The following is a 21,573-nucleotide window of genomic DNA, read 5'->3' on the forward strand; positions in this document are numbered from 1 at the left end:
TTAGACAAAATTTATAAATATATTCAAGTATTACTACTTAGCGTGTTTTCGTAGTGTTTTAAATACACTGCCACGCGTCGAAGACGGACTCAGGCGGGAAGATTTGAAATTCGAAGACGGTTTCGTAACTGTCCAAGTAACAGATGGCATCGCTGGAAGTTCTTATGAGAGACGTGCCAGCAGATTAGTGTAGGACCGTTAAGGTCGAAACTAGTATAAATAGGAGTCTTAATGTTAGGATTCTGTGTGTTCATTTTGTACAAATCACTCACATATTTACTCAAGTATCAAGCGTTAAGAGAAAGAGTTCGCTGAGAAAATGTACGTATGACACCACCATTTTAATACATGTGTATTATCTTTCGTTTTCAAATATCTTTTAGAATTACTGCATTCCGTTTACTTCTTGCCATTTACATTTCTGTATCTTTACTTTAATGCCATTTACTTTCGAATTACTTTCATGTTGTTTACTTTCAAAGTCTTTAACGTTTCTGCATTTTAAGATTCTTTACGTTTTAATAGTCCTTTTAGTTTCATATGCTATGTTACTTATCTTTTCGTTGAAGTCACACTTACATATAACAAAATGATTATCAAGATTATTTGTTCTTTAATCGAACAACGCTTATTGAAGAAGACGAATCATGAATATGGTTCGAATAAACATTGATAACAATCTTTTTGACTATGTGTCCTAGGATCAATCTAGTCGATCCTGCGAGTAACCAAATCATATTTATTATAGTTTGGAAGACTAGCGGTTGTTTACCGGAAATCACTGTAAACATGTAGCCATTGAACATTCTAAGGATCTGGACACCATGAGAATAGAAGAGCTGCAAAGTAGTCTAGAGGAGCAAGAGTTGCGTCTGACTGAAAGAACTTCTGAGAGGGAAGTTGAGCAGGCTCTGAAGGCTTCTTTTGCCAAGAAGGACGAGAAGCTGAAAAAACATGGTAGGTCGCAGAAGTCAGAAGTCTTCTATTCTGATGAGGAGAAACATCATAAGGGAAAGGAGAAGTATGACAAGAGAATGGTTCAATGTTACTGTTGTAATAGGTTTGGCCACTTTGCTAAAGATTGTTGGTCAAACAAAGAAGAAGCGAAAATAGCCAGAGGAGATTCTGATGATGAACCTGTGCTATTAATGGCTAATGAATCTGATGAGGAACCTGTGAGTTTGTAGTTTCCTGATTCTGAAGGGGAAGAAGATAACTCTGAATATTCTGAAGGAGTATTTTTATATGATTCAGAATCAGAAGATGACTCTGAAGATTTTGGAGAAGATTCAGAATCTGAGGTTTCTGAAGATGAGTCAGAGTTAGAAGATGACTCTGAAGCTGAAGACAAGTCAGAATCCGAAGGTGATTCTGAGTCTGAAGGAGAATTAGAAGATGAGTCAGAATCTGAAGAAGATTCTGCTTCTGAAGATGATTCAGAACTTGATAGTTCTGAAGAAGATTTAGAGTCAGAAGATGAAGAATCTTCTGGAGACTCTAAATATGAGTTAGATGGTGAATCTGATTCTGATCCAGATTTTGATGATGATCAAGAATCTGGTGGTGGTCATGCTTCTGGAAGGAAAAACTCTGAAGACATAGGTTCTGGAGGACAAGCTTCTAAAGATGATCATGTTTCTGGTGTTAATCATGAACGTTGAAGGTGGAACTTCTGAAGGCGGAGCTTCTGAAGGTAGTCCAGCTTCTGACGGTGGTCATGATTCTGAAAGAAAAGATTATGAAGTTGTAACTTCTGAAGGCAGAGATTCTTAAGGCGATCCAACTTCTAAAGGTGGTGGTTTTGAACAAGACCCAGAAGTTAACAAAGGTGGAACTTCTGGTGGTAGTCAAACTTCCAAAGAAAATCAAGAAGGAGATATGGTTCCAGAATCAGAAGGAGATTCTGAACTATTGGGTATTGAAGAAGCACTCGAGAAGAAAGGTTGGCTGAATGCCATAAAAGAAGAACTTGAGGCTTTAGAAGGAAACAAGACTTGGAAGTTAACTAAGCTTCCAAAGGAGAAGAAAACCATCAACGTTAGATGGGTTTTCAAGGAGAAATCTGCATTTCTAAATGGAGTATCAGAAGTTGCACACTGTAGCAACCAGAAGAAACTTGCAGATGTTCTGATGAAGGATGTCAAGACTGAACACCTTATCCGTTTGAGGGATGGAGTTGGCGTTGTCAGCTTTGGTTGAAGAATATGAATTAAGGGATTTTCTATGCATTTTGTTTAATTAATATCACTACTTAATTTAGGTGAATTACATGTTAATTTGATTCTTTTAGCTACAAGGCATCTCCTATAAGCATGGAAAAATAATAGTCAATCAAAACACAAACTAGGTTTAAAAAGGAATTGAGAAAGGGATAGATTAAAGGTGATTACAACCTGGCCTTAACGGGCATTATGACCCGTAATCCCCCCAGGAAAACCATTCCCATACAAAAATTAGAGATCACTTTGGCTATCCCGTAATGGACATTACTAGCCGTGATTGCTCCGAGTCAGGATAATCCTACATTTTCTTCACAGGTTACGAGCATATCTGTCCTCCCATACTCGTCATATACAGCCCAAAATGCATAGAAATCAACTCTAACAAGCACACAACAAGAATTTCATATGTCAACATGATCAAACATACAATTATACCCTGAAACAATCTAAAGGATGCATCGATTAACATGATTACACCCCTAACCCCAACATGCAATTGAATATAATGAACTATCTCAACCTAATGAAAACCCTAAAAGGGAACCCCACCTTACTCAAAAAAGGACCTAAAGTCATAAGGACGAGGTGATGAAGGTAATGATGATTGATGACCCAAGCTTTCCAACTTGTTTCTTCTTCAAGAATCATACAACCTTATCATGCAAGTAAATTTTCATATTGATCAATAACCTACTATTTTCTCGCTCACTCCTTGGTTACATCTCTCTTTTCCGTCTCTTAGATCTCTCTATTTTTGGTTTTGCAAGTGGGAAATGAATGAGAAAATGTTTGATTTGCACATAATAATTGAATTAAATAATACCCCATGGAAAACACATGATTTCCCTTGTTATTAAGGCTAATTTACTGCCACCGTATGAGATTAACATTAAAACTTACTTGTTTAACTTAATTCACTCATAATTTTTACTCATCATAATTAGAGTTTGGAAAAGTAAGAATATTACACTCTCCCTTCCTTGATTAAAATTCCGCTCTTAATGATAAGGGTAGATTTCCAGCATTTTCGACTCCAGCTCCTCAGTAACTTCATCGGGGTACGAATTTTCCCACAACCCCTTTATTAGAGGAATATCCTTATTCCTTAGCGAATTGATTCTATTATCCAGAATGAGACTAGGTTGTTTTTTATAGGTGAGATATGTTGAAACTTCATTTGTATCTAGAAGGATATATTGAAAAAGACTGGTAAAAATTTCTTAAGTGGAGATACCTGAAATACATCATGAAATATAGATAGGGAAGGCGACAACATCAACTGATAGGCTAATTCACCTACCCGACTTATGATTTGGTAAGGACCAATATATATCACACTCAATTTCTTCGCCTTGAATGGTCTCTTTATCCCTAGCTTAGGGGTAACCTTCAATAACACTTGATCTCACTCATCAAATTCTAGAGGCATCCAACATCGATCCACCTAACTCTTTTCCCCATATTGAGATTTCTTCATTCTTTCTTGAATGACCCTTATCTTTTTCATGGTCTCTTGGATTATCTCCGGTTCTAGAATCCCTTTGACTCCAACTTCCGCCTAACATAAAGGTATCCTACACTTCATTTCATACGATGTTTCATATAGGGTTATTCCTGTACTCAAGTGATAATTATTGTTATATGTGAATTAGATCAAGGGCAAGTGGATAACTGTTGAATAACTGTCAATCTTGAACGGTAGCTCTGATTTACTTTACGATGGCGCTTGGTGGACCTACAAGGTTAGCATTCCAACATCCAAGTCAGTTCAAGATTCAAGATGAGTATGTTGAAATCGGAGATTAGAGATTTTACACTACCATTTGCACGTGGACTAACTTTATACTTTGGATTGGGTATAGTGGTTTTGAGATGGACTGGATCTTGGTCAATTGGACCTTTTGGCCAGTCCAGAACAGTTGCATCCAAGGCTATACTGGGCACTAAAGGTGTTGAGAAAAGCCTTAAATGATGGAGAGTAGTCTCTAAGATGAGGTCCGATGTAAAAAGGAACTGAAACGCTTCAGAATCAGTTGAAAGATAATGAGGAACAAGAACATTAAATACTTCATTGTCCTAAGAACGTTTTTATACCTGCTACTGTCACGTCAACATAATGTTATAGGCTTAGGGGGTGATTTCTCTATTTAGGACACTTGAGTGTTTATGTCAATGAGCGGCGTGCTAACTATCCTTGGATTGATATTCCTCTTTAATCTGAAGTGCTAATATTTGATTAACTTTCCTATAAAATTTGGATTTTCCCCTAGTCTTCATTTTTCTATTTGATGATTGTCTCTCTGCGTTGATAAACATCATCTCCTTTATTTCATCTAACTGTTTGCATCATGATTCTCCTTCCTGTCATCCAAGTATGTCACCATATCTTCTTTAAGTAGATGAAACATCATTATTGACTAGTGTAAGTAGACATGTCATCCATTCCCAAGCATGACAACGAATCCTCTAGAACTTCCACATCCACATGTTCCATTGGCGAGTAAAGATGTGTGTCACAAACCTTCACCTTGCAAAGTAGAGAAGGGCTTGAGGGGCACATGTTTTGAGCCGTCCACAAGGCCTAAATAGGTAAACCAAATAATGACGTGGGGCAGCATTTGTCGCATAGCCAGTGCGCTATTTTCTCCCAAGGATCAAGTAATCATTTTCCCGAGCACTCTCCTTACCGCCCAGATCAATTTTTTGGTTGTCCATGTCTCGTGCCTTACCACATGCGTTCATTTGCCAACCACTTTTCTTATTAAAAGAGAAAAGTGTACCACTTTGCAAGTATTCAATCATTTCTTATTCAAACTCCATTTTTCACTCTCTTATTGGCTTGAGTGTTGGAGTGCTAACTTTGCAGGCCAACGGTCTCTCCACCGCATCAGAAGATTCATATCACTGCAGTAAGATGTAAATCCAATGTTTTAAAAACCGGACTGATCATCAAACCGGTGAATGTACTTAGTCATTGGTCAAACCATTGGGTCACTGGTTGAACCTAGAGCTGTCAGATGGGTCGGCCTGGCCCAGCCCGCTTCGGCCCGGGGGTCCAAAACATATAAAGGGACTGAAGTGGGTCGGACTGATTATTTCATGGGCTGTCAAAAATGAGTTCGACCCAGTTGCTAATAGGCCATGTGGCTCAGAGGGCCAGCCTGATGGGCCAGTCAGTCCTTTATTTCAATATTATAGTTTTAAATTTATAAAAAAGATGTAATGGATAAAATCTACATAACATAAGAGAACAATGATAAACTTAGTTAAGTGATATTTAAAATATTCATCAAATTAACATCCATATATACGAATCTCACGAAGTTATCTATGTAAAAATAGAGAGAAACTGAATATTATCTCTAATACTTATCAAAATTTCTCTTTATCTCAAAGTTATTTCCTTAACCATATCATCTTGAAACATATCTTCATTCTCTTTAACTTTTCCTTTTCAATTGAAATACACTTACGCAATTATACCTTAGCTCAATATTTTTCTCCAAAATTAACTAAAATTATTTTAAAATTTTATTTTTAATGGGCCAGGCCGAAGCCTGCTTGGTCGGTCCGGCCCGACTCATGAAAAATATAGGCCAGGTGGGCTGACCCAAAAATATAGGGTTATGTTTTCTAAAACTTTTTTGCGGCCCGGTCCATGATAAAATATAGGGCTTATGGGCCGGTCCATTGGGCCAGCCCCAATTTGACAGTTCTAGTTGAACCGCGTGGTTAAACCTGATTAAACTAAATAACTCAATTGAATAAACCGATCTGTATAACAAAACTATATAGTTATTAAACCGGTCAAACCAGATGACTCGGTCTCTAAAAAATCACGACACCTGTAAAATTTCAAAATATCATAATTTCACGAGTTTATTCTTTAAATTCAAATTCTAAAAATAGTCATCACATTAAAAAAAAAATACAAAATACAAATTCAAATAAATTTTAAACAAAATCTATTTGCAACTTAAACTAAATAACAAAATAACTTGTCCTATAAACTTAATTATAAGGAGAGAAAATTGTTTCAAATAAATTTTGAATAAAAGCTACTTATGTTTTTATTTTATTTTTAAAAAAATTATCAAAATGGCTTAATTTTGTCTAAAAAAAAGACAAACATTTAAACCGTCGATTCTCCCGTTTTAACCGATTTTGACCAGTTCTGACTGATTCACATTAATTCAATAGCTTATCTGATTCAACAAATTAACTAGACGGATGACTCTTCCGTTTCCGATTCAACCGATTTGACCGATCGATTTGGTCCAGTTTTTAAAACATGTAAATCCATTATATTCCATCAAATAGTTACCTCGAATCCAATTTTGAGGTGGATAGATTCAACCGGCTGGTCCATGCTGATTTTTAAAGAAACCTAATTCTTAACCCATGTTTCTTAATTAGAATGATCGAATAATGATCAGTAGTACGTACTTATAGTTGTCGTATAAGAATACCAATCACCTTGTTAAAGCTATATATAATATATATCCATTTGCATCTGGCACATCAAAATGAGTGTGTAGCCAACTATAGCAAAACACTTGCCTTTCAAACATATCACAAATATTCTCCCCTAAAAATAGTTTACCAGTCATGGAATATCTCTTAAAGATCTTTTGCTTTTTTTCATTACTCTATTCCATTTTACAACTTTCTAAGTTGATTCTTAAACGTAGAAACCAATCATGTTACATGTTAGCTTATGAGTGTTTCAAACCAAAGGAAGAAACAAGACTCAACACAGATACATGTGTAAGAATAGTCCTCAGAAACAAAAACCTTGGTTTAGAGGAATTCAGGTTTCTCTTAAAAACCATGGTTAGTTCCGGAATCGGTGAAAACACTTACTGTCCAAAAATCGTTCTTGAAGGAAGAGAAACATGTCCAACTCTCAAAGACACGTACGAAGAAATAGATGAAATCATGTTCGACACACTCGACAACCTTTTCAAAAAAACATGTTTCTCTCCTTCGGAAATCGATATTCTTGTTGTTAATGTCGCGTTGTTTTCACCAATACCTTCACTCACATCAAGAATAATAAACAGATACAAAATGAGAGAGGATGTAAAAGTGTTCAATCTTGCAGGAATGGGGTGTAGTGCAAGTGTTGTGGCTATTGATCTTGTGCAACAGCTTTTCAAAACACATGAAAACTCCTTAGGAATTGTTGTTAGCACTGAAGTTCTTGGTTCTCATTGGTACTGTGGGAAACACAAAGAAATGATGTTATCTAACTGTCTTTTTCGTTCAGGTGGTTGTTCCATGCTATTCACAAACAATATGGCGCTGAAAAACAAAGCTATCTTGAAACTGAAACACATAGAGAGAACACAGTTTGGCGCTGACGACGAAGCTTACGGTTGCTGCATACAAGTGGAAGATGAAGAAGGTTTTGCAGGTTTTCGACTAACCAAAAGTCTTGTCAAATCTGCAGCAAAAGCATTGACAGTAAATTTGCAGACTATGGTTCCAAAGATTCTCCCACTTTGGGAACTGGTACGGTTTTTCGCAGTTTCTCTACGCAATGGTATTAAAATTCGGTTGGAAAATATTCGTTCGGTATTTTTTAGCCGCAGCAGTAAAATGGATAAAAAACCGGTATTTAATGTGTTAGGAGGTGGAATAAATTTAAAAACTGGGATACAACATTTTTGTGTTCATCCTGGTGGTAAAGCAGTGGTTGATGGAATTGGTAAGGGTTTAAGATTGAATGATTATGATCTTGAACCAGCTAGAATGGCACTTCATCGTTGGGGTAATACTTCTGCTGGTGGATTATGGTATGTTTTAGGTTATATGGAAGCCAAAAAGAGACTGAAAAAAGGTGATAGAATTTTGATGATTAGTCTTGGAGCTGGTTTCAAGTGTAACAATTGTGTTTGGGAAGTGATGAGAGATTTATCTGATACAAATGTTTGGACAGATTCTATTGAAAGTTATCCTCCACCTTCACTGAATAATCCATTTAAGGAGAAGTATGATTGGATTCATGATGATTATCTTGGATTTGTGAGGTATGATCATAGCAGATTGAAGGTTGATTAGAAGATGATGATCATCCAGAAAGATTAATAATTGTTCTAGTTAATGTTTAAGGATATTATTATAGTACTGTCTTAATTGGTTAACACCATGTTTGATGTTCTAGTTCATGTTTAAGATTTTATCATAGTACTGTCTTAATTGGTTAACATCATGTTTGATGTTCTAGTTCATGTTTATTGATATTATAATTATAGTTGTGTTTTATTTAGTTAGAACCATGTGTATTGTGCTATTGATTAATGAAATAAAGTTCATGTCCTAAATTTCTGTACAACTTGTTTTTTACTGTGTACTATAAATAGTATTGGTCAGTACCTTCTCTTTTTCTTATTTAGAAATTGTCGAGAATCCCCGATGTTGGGCTAACAGAAATCGAATATACTATGCGCAATTAAATAGATTAATTGATATATTTAAAGAGAACCAAGATGAACCGTAAAATTCTCGTTGAAAAGAATATTGTTGCGTTTTTAAAGTTGTGTTCGAACCCTTGACGAATTGTTTCTTAAGAACGTGTTTTTAAATGACAAATTTTTCTAAATTTTCGATACAATAAGTTGATTATTTACCCGTCATTATATTTACTTTTCTAAAAAATTATTAATTATATTTAAAATTTTTTAAAAAGTTATTGCGTTTCAGTTGAAATTTCACATGGATTTGAGTTCGAATTTTTCTCTCGTTATAAAAACTATTGATGGATAACATTAACATGTAACATGTATGCGCTTCTGTGAACACTTTTTAAACTTAAAAATTTTCTCCAACTATGATAAGTTTTAATATTTCATTGGCCTAAATATTAGTATGTAAAACTAAACTATCATGAAAATTTAATTAGAACATATTTATATGACCATCAAAATTACAGTTTCTAAGTTGTTTGAACCATTCATGAAAATTGGGTCTCATTGATTGCACATGAAGAGGATGGTGTGTCAACTAAAAAACCTCATTACTGGCTTACAGAAAGAGGGTAGAAGCATTCAATGGTTCCATCGTCCTTAGTTACTATGGTCATAAATATAAGACTAAGAAAATGTTATTTGAAGTTATGGCCCTATGGAAATTAGGTTTCTTGACCCTTTCTGACATTATTTATTGCATTGGATCTTAGTATTCAATTATGTACACTACCATATTTATCAATAATAAAACAAACGGCTAGATTTTTGTTTCTCTATATTGTGACATGTACATATTCTCATAACATGTCTATTATTTAAGCCTATACTGTATATAATGAGCAATAGTATGTGTTAAGAACTTCACATGTCATGACTTATTATAATAGGACACTTTATTTGGTTGAAATGGTGGTTCATGTACTTCTTTGCCCAATGAAATCAAAACTTTCATATGGGAGTAATTATTCAGTCCTTTAGTATGGGAGTAATTATTCAGTCCTTATGTTCCCAAGGGTAAAAGAGGAACTTTTGTATGAGAGTAATTATTTGGTCCTTATGTTCCCAAGGGTAAAAAAAAGAAGAGAATTTCTTCACCCACCTCCCAACCTTCTTGGCCACCTCCGGTGAATTTACCACAATACCCCTTGTTTCGGAAGTTCATTTCCGAAACTGTACTTTTTTTCTTGAAAAAGGTGTTTTCGGAAATGAACTTCCGAAAACGTGTTTTTTTTTAATATAAAATATTGATTTCGGAGATGCATCTCCGAAATAAAGTGACTTTTTCAGAAAATGTGGTGTTTCGGAAGTTCATCTCCGAACGCACCCCCCTGGGGAATTCGGAAATGAACTTCCGAAAATATGTCTGGACAGAATAAAATGAAAAACAACAACAATTCGCTTTATTTAATCGGGTGAAGATTACAACGATAATATTACATAAAATTAAAGTTACATATTGTTCAACACGGGTAAGTGGGGATGAGAGAGTGGTGGGGAGAAAAAAAGACTTCCAACGAAAATTAAAGTTACAATTCGCTTTATTTAATCGGGTGAAGATTACAACGATAATATTATCATCTTAGTTTTTGGAAGTGGTAACCCGGGCCGGAACATATGACGGAGGAGGTGGATGTCCGGAGGAAGAAGAACCGGAGGTACGTCCACCGCGACACAAAGGAGCCAATCAATGTAAGCTATAGTTTATCATTATCATCAAGGGACGTCATTACAAAAAATTGGGAAAAAAATCTTATTATTTTTAATCTTGATTTTTTAGAAATGACGTCCCCAGATGATAATGATAAACTATAGCTTACATTGATTGGCTCATTTGTCTCGCGGTGGACGTACCTCCGGTTCTTCTTCCTCTGGACATCCACCTCCTCCGTCATATGTTCCAGCCCCGGTTACCACTTCCAAAAACTAAGATGATAAATCCAATACAAAAACATTATTCGATACAATCCGAAATCAGAACAAAACAAGACACGTCAAACAAGACAAAAGCATGTTATTCTTCCCGACGAGCGTTACAAAATACACATCAAACAAAATAAAAACACGTTATTCTTCCCGACGATCGAACTCCTCCGAATGAAGATAATTATACCAATCCTCATCCCACTCAGTATCAGAACCATCAGCGTTGATCACGCCTGAAGGCTGCGAAGCAGAACCAGTCAAAAGCTTCTTCTTCTCCTTCTTCTCCTTCACCTCCTTCACCTCCTTCACCTCTTTCACCTCTTTCACCTCTTTCACCTCCTTCTTTGAAGAACCCTTTCTTCCCTTAGCGTCAGTCCTGCGTGCTGGTTGGTTGCCTGACATGATCCTGTAAACAATTGAAATTGATTAATATGAGAGACAAAATAAAAAACAAAAAAATTTGAACTTCTGATACAATTCGGAAGTTCATTTCCGAAAACTGGGAGGGAGGTGTTTTCGGAAATGAACTTCCGAAACACCCCTGCGATGCACTTTTCTGCAACTTCCATGGCAGACCCCTAAACCAAACTTCAAAACAAATCAAAATGCTTCTGAACAACCTAAATACTACTAACAACCTAACCATATATCATTTATACAATTAAAACCCTAAATAACATGCATTTGAATAATAGATCTAAAAATTTCAAAACTTACAAAGTGTTAGGATTGAGGGCTTTTGAATGTTGTTTAGCAGTGTGATTGGAGCCTTGATGGAGCTTTGGAATTCTGTTTGCACAAATTTTCGCCTTTGCCAGTTTTTGTTTTGATTTAGGGTAAATGATTGGGGGAGGGGGAGTGTTTTGATAAATCTGCAGAAATCGCAGTATTTCGGAAGTGAACTTCCGAAATAATTGTTTCGGAAATGAACTTCCGAAGTAAGTCAATTTTTTTAAAAAAACACGCTTTCGGAAATGAACTTCCGAAGCAGGGGTAGTTTTGGTTTTTCGCAGGAGGTGACCACCCATAGGGAGGTGGGTAAAGAAATTTTCAAAAAGAAAGAAGAATGAAATCTCGTCATCTTTTAATTAGTGTATTTATGCAATTTTTCTTGTTTTTCTTTTTTGTGTGAAGATAAGGCAAAGGTCTTTAAAGTGCTTTGGCTATCAAATTTACCTAGCAAGATTTTGGTTTTCGTATGGAGATTGATTATTAACAGATTACAAACAAAAGACGAGTTAGCTAAGCGAGGGGTGCTTTCGGGTTATCACGATCTCGTGTGTCCGCTCTGTTTGGATTTTGAGGAATCCCGTTCTCACCTCTTTCTCTGTTGTCCCATCTCAGCTATTGTGTGGAGATCTATCTTTAAGTGGCTTGATTTGGCTTCGATTCATAATGCAGTTTCTATCGACGATCACTTACTAGCTTTCAAGTCTCGAATGAAACGGAAGAAATTTAGGAGATTGAAGCTCCTTTTTTGGATGTCAACAATGTGATCTATTTGACTCATGAGGAACGACATACTGTTTGAATGAGGGCGTCAAGGTGCGGAAGACATTATCTTGCTTTTTAAAAACTTGTCTTGGGATTGGTATGTAGCTAGGCAATTAGGTCCTTTGACTTTCGATAAGAACATGTGGTTGGTTAGTCCATTATCTGCTTTCCTATAGGTTTTTGTTCAGCTGATTGGTGTATAGTTCGAATCGGTTTTATTGGTTGTATTTGGGTTCGGCACCCCTAGTGCTGCAATTTTTAATACAACTCTGTTTGCTTATAAAAAAAAATCTCCTTTCATTATTAGCATTTTTCTCTATCTCTCGCTTAATTTCACTCTTTCTCTTCATTATAATATTTTTTTTGCTTTATAGAGAGTGAAATTAAGAGAGAGAGAGAGAGAGAGAGAGAGAGAGAGAGAGAGAGGAAGGAGGCAAATGGAGAGAAAAATTGAAGGAGAGAATCCAAAGTCCATGTTTTTTATAGTATATTATTGGTTCTCCAGTGACAAAATGTTAAGATACAATTGTATAAATTAAAATGAATTGAACGATAAATTTTAAGATAAAAATCATGATTGGACTCAAAAACTAGAAACCATAACTTCAATTTAAAATCAAATATGGAGACAAAATAGATTTACTCGATTTTACACATTCATAATTAATTATAGGTGCTTCAAACTTGGAAGCAAACATACACATATTTTTCCTCTGTCATTATTATAAATAATTTTATCACTCAATTTGGATTGGGCCAAGCCCACTGATCCTTATTAAACCTATGATCGAGGTCCTAAAAGTTGGTTGAATTTGAGTGGTGACAATTGGTCGGTGCTCCACAAAGGATGGTGTACGTGCTAGGCATTCGGATTATTAAATAAGTAAGAGTTGCAAGAGTAAGTTTTTAGGTATGGAAATAATTTATTAGGAACTAAACCATATGTTAGAATTAATAGAAGTAACATTAGAGCTTTAGGACCCCAATAACCTAATTAGAGGATTGTACCAAAGGATGTTTGTGGATTGTAGTGTTATATTTGTGAAAGTTCTTAATATGGGCGACTTTAGGGTCTTCGCCCGGTTAGACATCACTTGGGCGCCACCTTTATAGAGTATGGGATCTCTCCCTTGGAGACACGTGACGTGTAATACCTATATCTCCACTAGGTCATGTTAGAACGAGTCAAGTCACAACTCCATAAAAGGTAGGCAGTCAACAATCTTTCATAGTCAAAGGGGAGCGATTACTGCTTATAAGGTTTTCCTAAATCCTAAGACCCAAAAGGCCTCTATAAATACCTCTTCCCTAATGAGAGAAAGATAGATCATGACATACACATAACATCTAAAACACTACACTGATATTCAAAGCCTCTCACCTCACATGAGCAGATTCTCTAAAACCACCGTAACATCAACATACAGGGCTTCTCGACGCCGTGGACAAGACTTAACCATCATAAATTGTTAGAAATGTAGGATAATGGAATGATTGCCTTTTCATATTCATGTGAATAGAATATATATATATATATATATATATATATATATATATATATATATATATATATATATATATATATATATATATATATATATAGGGCATATCATATGAGAATGACATATTTATATGAGAATATGAGAATGAATCCGAACCATTGGATTTTAAAATAAATGGTGGAGATTATGAGTGAATATTTTTTTCTCTCTCCTACTTCATTTATTTCAAGATACAGGAGAGAGAAAAAAAAGATTCACTCATAATCTCCACCCTTTATTTTAAAATCCAATGGTTCAGATTCATTCTCACATTCTCATATAAATATGTCATTCTCATAAGATATGCCCTATATATATATATATACATCATTTAGTTAACTTTCCAATTATGATACAACATAATTGCAAGGATAGAATATTTTAATTACAGTAAACTAATTATGACTAATTATAACAAAATAATATACTATTCTATCATACCCTCGCAATCGGAGCGAGGGGTTCACGAACGCTTAGACCTGTTTGAAAATCATCAAAGAGAATGCGAGGAAGCCATTTGGTGACAATGTCTGCAATTTGATGCCGAGAAGGAACATCAAGAACACATGCCTGACCACGAGCTACTTTTTCTTGAACAAAATGAATGTCCATCTCAATATGCTTGGTACGCTGATATTGCGCAAGATTACCAAAGAGATAAATGACACTAACATTGTCATGATACACCAAAGTCGCTTGAGAAATATGAAAATGAAGTTCCAGAAGAAGATTACGAATTTAACCCGACTTAGACACAACATTAGCAACACCTCTATATTCGGCTTCAGCACTAGAACGAGAGAGTGTGGGTTTCCTTTTGGAAGACCAAGAGATAAGGTTTTCACATAGAAAGACACAACAACCAGATGTGGAACGTATGGTGTCTAAATATCCTCCCTAACCAGTGTCAGTATTGGAGATAAGTTATGTAATAGGGGATGGTGATAAATGTAATCCCAGATATATTGTACCTTGAACATAGCACACAATGCGCTTGAGAGCAAGCATGTGTTATGTGCAAGGTGCATGCATGTGAAGACAAACTTGTCGAACTGCATATGATATGTTAAGTCGAGTGAATGTGAGATATTGTAAAGCCCTTGAAAGACTCCGATATACAGAGAGGTCCTCATAAGACGTGTCAGATGAGGTGCTAAGTTTCTGCTTGGTGTTAACAGGAGTGGCAGATGTAACACCTTAGTTTTCCCGCATGTAATATAGCAAAATAAATCAAGAATATATCACATATTTCTTATTAGGATGTTACGCATCTCAAATAACTACCTAATCTATAACACATACTTTAAAATGAAACATTCAACACCTGTCATCGTATGTTCACCTTCACTTAGAGTATCGTCGCAGTAGAATTTAGCAAATAAGCATGCTTCACAAATCATATAAGTCTTACAAAATTACTTTACTAAAACTAAACAAATACGGTGAAAGTCTTCACAAAACAACATAAGCGTCAGAACAACGAGAGTATAACATTCAACTCTCTAATTAACATAATCGGAAATAAAAAAAATATCGTTCACCTCACCCAGTGTTACATATCAGAGCAAAGTAATTCTAAGAGTGTAGGCCAACGAAAAGAAAATAACAACCTCAACGCCATCCTCCAGCTCTATGCAGCTACTCAACTACCCGCTTGTCTGTACTTCGAAGAGGAGAACAAACTACAATAACAACAAAGGGGTGAGAATTCACATCAATAAATTAAGCGGTACAAACTGCAAGGTAGAACATATACAACTACATACATTTCACAACAATCACATAATCACATTCTCACACCCAAATAAACATCATACACAATTTATGATTAAGCATACAACTTATTATGCAATGCAAATCAACTATGCAACTCGATGCATATGGTACCAACTCAATATTCGGTTCTCTCAAGAACCAGGTCCCGCCTCTTAACCCATGAGCCCCTCTCTGAGCTTGAGACAAGCCACTAGTCCCCTCTATGAACTAGCGAACATATATGCCTCTTGATACATCTCAAATGATGCATGAATCATACATATCAATATCAATACGTGAAGACCCCTCTCTGGTCTTCACATAATGCACTGACAACTTTCGTATTACCCTATCTGGATTACCATGCAACAACAATCAAATATGCACTTAACAAACATAATATCATTATATCTCATATTCATCTAACACAACATCAACAATATTCAACATTTTCATTGTTAACCAATTATAATTAATATTCTCAAACCTCATAACATCACCACAACATCAAAACTCTCATAATTCGACATTTACTCGATTAAATAATTCAAAGTTATTAATCCTCATCATCGTCAACATAACATCAATAATCCATGTAATCCTCATCAAATACTCACATTATCACAATACAGGCTACTAGCTCAATTGGTAGTGGGAATGGAATGAACATGTACTTGAACCCCAGGGTACAAGGTTCGATTACCACGAAAGGCAAAAACTCTACTAGAGAGGGGGTAGAGAAGATCGTGAGGTGACAGTGCCGGAATCACAAAAGGCTCAGGCTGTTACACTCCCCCCCTTTTTGATATCTCTAAAACTCTAATTGGTTAATATATCCATCTTTCATTTACCTATTAACACAATCACCATAATGCTCATACTTCCTCATAATTCTATTTATTTTACTATTAAATATAATAATTCAATATTCCATCAATATTATTATTTTAATTAAATAATGTTAGTACCATGGTTTTATGATTGACATTATTTTTGCTAAAACATGGTTCACAGTAAGATGTTGGGAGAGGTGTTCTAACATGCTGCTCAGGTTCATTGAAGACAGATGTTCTGACAGATTTTGTGACATGCTGTACTAGAACATCAGTACATGCTGTTTTAAATCTTGACAGATTTTATTTGATTTTGTGAGATTCCTTTTGGATATATCTTACTTATTTTCACAGGTCAAGAAGATTTAATTTGGAACAAGTGATTTGATCTCCGATTATATATAAGTTTCTAAAATTGGATATTGAGACAATTTAGGAAACTTAATATTTTGTTCCAAGATTTAAGGAGATTTTTCTACATAACTGGTGCAACTCTCAACTTGTGGGTCATGGAATATCTGGGTGAAGATTTCAAAGCCCATGAATTGCTGAGTAGTAATTAAAGGGATGCCTAAACCTAATGTAAGGAAGTCCTTCACAATTGTAAAATTAGGGGAAGCTTAGAGTCTTAGGTTTTGAGAGTCTCTTGTGTTTTTGTAAGTCATCATTGTATCTTTTGATACAACGAGGTGGACTGATTGTTACTTGATTGTTGATCAAGTTATTGTTCTCAATCTTGAAGCTTTTAAGCATAAAGTTAAGTATTATTCTCAGTAAAAGCTGTTAAGCAAATCTGAGTTGTTTTGTATTGGAAGTGTAATATTCTGTTTGATTTCTTTGGTTCCAGTCACTGAGATTGTGATTGGTTTTTTTCACTGGGATTGTGATGATTTTGTCATTGGGATTGTGATTGTTTAATCATTAAGGTGATTGGTTGTAGGAAGTGAGAGAGGGATAAAAATTAATAATATCACACCTCCGATAACTCTTGATGAATTCTCTTGATGAATTCTCGCAATTAATTTTTATACTTTGATCAATCATTGGATTCATCAAGAGAGATAAATTAATAGCCTCATTAATGTATTAACATTCTCTCTCTTGATGAATCTAATGGTTGATATTTCTTCTTCTCATCTCTTATTTAAAAAATGCTCTCACTAGATATGCTCCATATATATATATATATATATATATATATATATATATATATATATATATATATATATATATATATATATATATATATATATATATATATATATATATATATTCTCAGAACCTGTCTACTATTATTTAACATTTTTTCTTTACCCACCTCCCTATGGGGTCACCCCCAGCGAAAACCACATTTTACCCTGCTTCGGAAATGCATTTCCGAAATTTTTTTTTCTAAATTTTTCCAGACTTCGGAAGTGCATTTCCGAAAAATCCCAAAAATTGGGATTTTGATTAATTCGGAGATGCATCTCCGAAAAAAACAAAAAAAAATCTAAAAATCCAAAAAATTAATTTTAGGATATTAATTAATTCATATATCATAAATTTGATATAATTTATGAGTAATGAATAATAATAATTATATATTTTGATATAATTTATGAGTTATGAATAATAATTATTATATATTTATATTCTGATTCATATTTTAAAATTTAAAATAATTTTAATTAAAAAAATTAAAATAATTTCACTTATAAAATGAGTTATAATTTTTTATTTATATATTTATAATAACTATTATATATTTATAAAAAAAATTAAAAAAATGAGTGTTTTAATTTATATATTTATATAATAATTATTATATATTTATAAAAATTATTATATATTTATATATTAATTATAAATATATTTATATATTTATATAATAATTATAAAAATTATATATTAATTATAAATATATTTATATATTTATATAATAATTATAAAAATTAAAAAAATAGTGTTTTAATTTATAATAATTATTATATATTTATATATTATATATTTATATATTTCACTTACAAAATTAATAATTATTATTATATATTTATATATTTCTATTCTGATTCATAATTAAAAATAAGTTATAATTTTTAATTTAGTTTAAAAAAATTAAAAAAAGATTTTGTCTTAATTTTATTTAATGAATAAATTTTATATTTAACTCTATATAATTCAAAATTTATTTATGAAATTAAAATGTTTTTGATTTATATAAGTTAGTAAAATAATTTTTAACTTTAAAATTATTTAGGAAATTTTGATTGAGGCCTGCTATCTTTACACTTAAAATCAACCGTTTTACCTCTACACCGTATAAAAAACAACAAGTGCCAGCAAGTGCATGGTTGGTGTGTGTCAGAAAAAAGTTAAAGTAATAATTAAATATTAAACAAAAACCAAAACCGTATAGAAATACGGTGTAAGTGTAATGGGTAGTGTAGAAATATCATTTCTGATTTTGATTCACCTTGATTTTATTGATTCACCTTCATTTTATTGATTCACCTTGATTTTATACCTATTAATTGTATTGATTCACCTTGATTTTAATTTTTTAATAATTATTGATTTCTGTGTATATCCGAAACATTCCAAGACCAATTTGGTCTTGGAATATTTCGGAAATGCATCTCCGAAAACTCAGAAAACTCAAAAAAGGGGGTGTTTCGGAAATGTATCTCCGAAAACTCAAAAAAGGGGTGTTTTCGGAAATGCATCTCCGAAAACACCTTTTTTTGTGTTTTCGGAAGTGCATTTCCGAAAACACCTTTTTTTTCAATAAAAAGTACGTTTTCGGAAATTCATTTCCGAAACAAGGGGTATTTTGGTAAATTCGCCAGAGGTGTTTAAGAAGGATAGGAGGTGGATAAAGAAATTTCCTATATTTATAATGAATAAGTGTTAAGAACTTCACATGTCATGAGTTATTGTAACAGGATACTTTATTTTTCTGAAATGGTGCTTCATGTCCAATGAAATCAAAACCTTTGTATAGGTGTAATTATTTGGTCTTTATGTTCACAAGGGTAAACAAAGGAAGAAGAATGGAATCTCGTCCTCTCTTAAGTAGTACTGTATTTACGCATTAATTTTTCATGTGAGTTTTTTAATGGATGTCTTCCTGTTTCTTATAGCAGGTGATTGGTTCTTCAAAGACAAAATGTTAAGATACAATTGCATAAAGGGATTTGAACGGTAAATTTTAAAATAAAAAAAAGGTTTACAAACTATAAACTATAACTTCAAGTTAAAAACAAATATGGAGGCAAAATTGATTTATTTGATTTTACACATTAATAATTAATTTTAGGTGCTTCAAACCTGAAATCAAACATACATACATTTTCTCTAGGTCACTATTGAAAAGACTTTTAGAACTTTACTTGGATGTATCATATTATGATCTTAATTACACAATATTGATTTGATAACTGGTCTTGTTTGAGTGGGTCTCTATGACATGTCCATGATGGAAATTTCATTCTACACTTATATACATTCTTATAAATCTAAATATGCCGTGAAAAATCTAAAATACCTCTATATTTCGGATATGCATATCCGAAGACACCTTAAAGGATGATTTCATATATGTATCTTCGAAGAAATTTTCTTTTTCTGGATATGCATATCAGAAATCACTTTTTTCCGAAAAATGTGTCTTCGGATATACATATTCGAAAATTGTTGCAGTTTTTCACAAAACTCAAACAGCCACCCCTTCTGTTCATTCTCTTCAAAACAAAAACTTTTTCATTTCAAACTCATCTCTGCCAAGTTGTATTTAAATCATTGTTACTCTACAACTCCTTCCAAGCAATGATAAAGGATTCAAAGCTCCATTCAGCATCTACTCAAAGCTTCAGGAAATTGTAAGTTTCCACAACTTTACACTCTAGTTTGGAAATGTTATTAAGGCTGTTAGATATTAGAATAATGTTGTAGGTTGAAGTTATTGTAGGTCAATGATAGTGTTTAGATGGTAAAAACTGAATTTTGAATGAGTTAGGGCAAGAATTGATAGTCTGAAAAAATGGTTGTTCGCATATATTTTTGGAAGTGCAATTCCGAAATCACCTCTGACCAGTTTCAGATATGCACTTCCAAAATGTGCTCTGAACTGTTTTTTTAATTTTCAAATCTGTTTCAAACTCTTACCGGTGGTATTTTTTCAGAGAAATGGCAAACAACCTGGCACCGACCACACCACTTAGACAGGGGAGGGAGACACATACAACCTTAGCTCAGCGCGAGAGAGCCTCAATACAAGGAGTGACTCGGGAACGAGGTCGAGTCCGAGTCCAAGTCCAAATGGATGACGTGTCTGCAGGTTCCTCATCTACATCAAGGAGTCGGTTGGCTCGGGCGTCTTCCTCTTGTGAGGTTAGTCGGTAGGAGAAGGATGAGGTACGTGAGGAGGAGGAGGCGGTGGTACATGAGGAGGAGGTACCTGAAGTTCACCCTGAGCATGAAGAGTATGGTGCTCAGGAATCAGAAAAGGAGGGATACCCGGTAGGGCCTTTAGAAACATCTCTCTTGATATACTATCATGACCATGTCGCTCGACGTATCTGGGAGGACGAGGTTGTTTTTTATTTCACTTTCTAATTTAGCCGCTTTAATTACAGGTAGTTGATATGAATTCAAACGGTTTAACTAACATTGTTGTTCTTTTGTTTTGACAGGAATGAGCAACCATAAAATTCGCGAACCATTCGTGGAAAATATTTGATCTGTTTAAACTGCGGGCTCCATGGTTTTATGATGAAGTAGTTGCATCCAGACTTGGCGGGTTATGCATGACAGGATATAGTACCTTAAGCCACGTCGGGGCTTTTTTTGAACGGTGGAACAATGAGACGTCTTCTTTCCACTTTCTTGTTAGGGAGTTGACGATCACTCTACACGATGTGGCATGTCTTCTCCACCTACCGACCAGAGGGAGGTTATTGGACCATTCTTGGATACAAAGGGTTGAGGCAATAGAGTGGATGGTGGATTATCTGGGTATGGACCCAAGGCCGATTTTGAGTGCAGAGCAACGAGTGGGTGCATATCCCGTTATCCAGCCTGAAAGAGCTTTATGAGAACCACTTGATGGCGGCAACGGAGTCCGAGGCAGAGGGTGATGGGATTTTTGTTGAGTACCACCGGGCCTGCACTTTGCGGTATTGGTCATATTCTTGGTAGGTACTACCCTCTTTGTGGACAAAAGTGTAACCTACGTAGACATGACTTATCTCTGGTACTATTGATTTGACTACAATTCACGAGTGGAACTGGGGGGTCGTCATTCTGGTATACCTATACTAGAAGCTAAATGAAGCAAGTCTATGGAGGAGCCGAC

At 34.5% G+C, this 21,573-nt stretch overlaps 2 protein-coding genes across 2 annotated transcripts; both read left to right on the plus strand.

Annotated features, from left to right (window-relative positions):
• Positions 1 to 824: 824 nt before the first annotated feature.
• LOC131629642 (uncharacterized) lies at positions 825 to 1,661 on the plus strand. Its single transcript, XM_058900427.1, has 2 exons — positions 825 to 1,179; positions 1,255 to 1,661. The coding sequence occupies exons 1-2, from the start codon at positions 825 to 827 to the stop codon at positions 1,659 to 1,661; spliced, it is 762 nt and encodes a 253-aa protein (XP_058756410.1).
• Positions 1,662 to 6,741: 5,080 nt separating this feature from the next.
• Positions 6,742 to 8,535, plus strand: LOC131629654 (3-ketoacyl-CoA synthase 19-like). The gene has a single exon (XM_058900438.1). The coding sequence runs from the start codon at positions 6,831 to 6,833 to the stop codon at positions 8,283 to 8,285; it is 1,455 nt and encodes a 484-aa protein (XP_058756421.1). The 5' UTR covers positions 6,742 to 6,830; the 3' UTR covers positions 8,286 to 8,535.
• The last annotated feature ends 13,038 nt before the right edge of the window (positions 8,536 to 21,573 follow it).

The sequence above is a fragment of the Vicia villosa genome, unplaced genomic scaffold (genome assembly GCF_029867415.1).
Source record: "Vicia villosa cultivar HV-30 ecotype Madison, WI unplaced genomic scaffold, Vvil1.0 ctg.000587F_1_1, whole genome shotgun sequence".
In the NCBI taxonomy this organism is placed as follows: domain Eukaryota; kingdom Viridiplantae; phylum Streptophyta; class Magnoliopsida; order Fabales; family Fabaceae; genus Vicia; species Vicia villosa.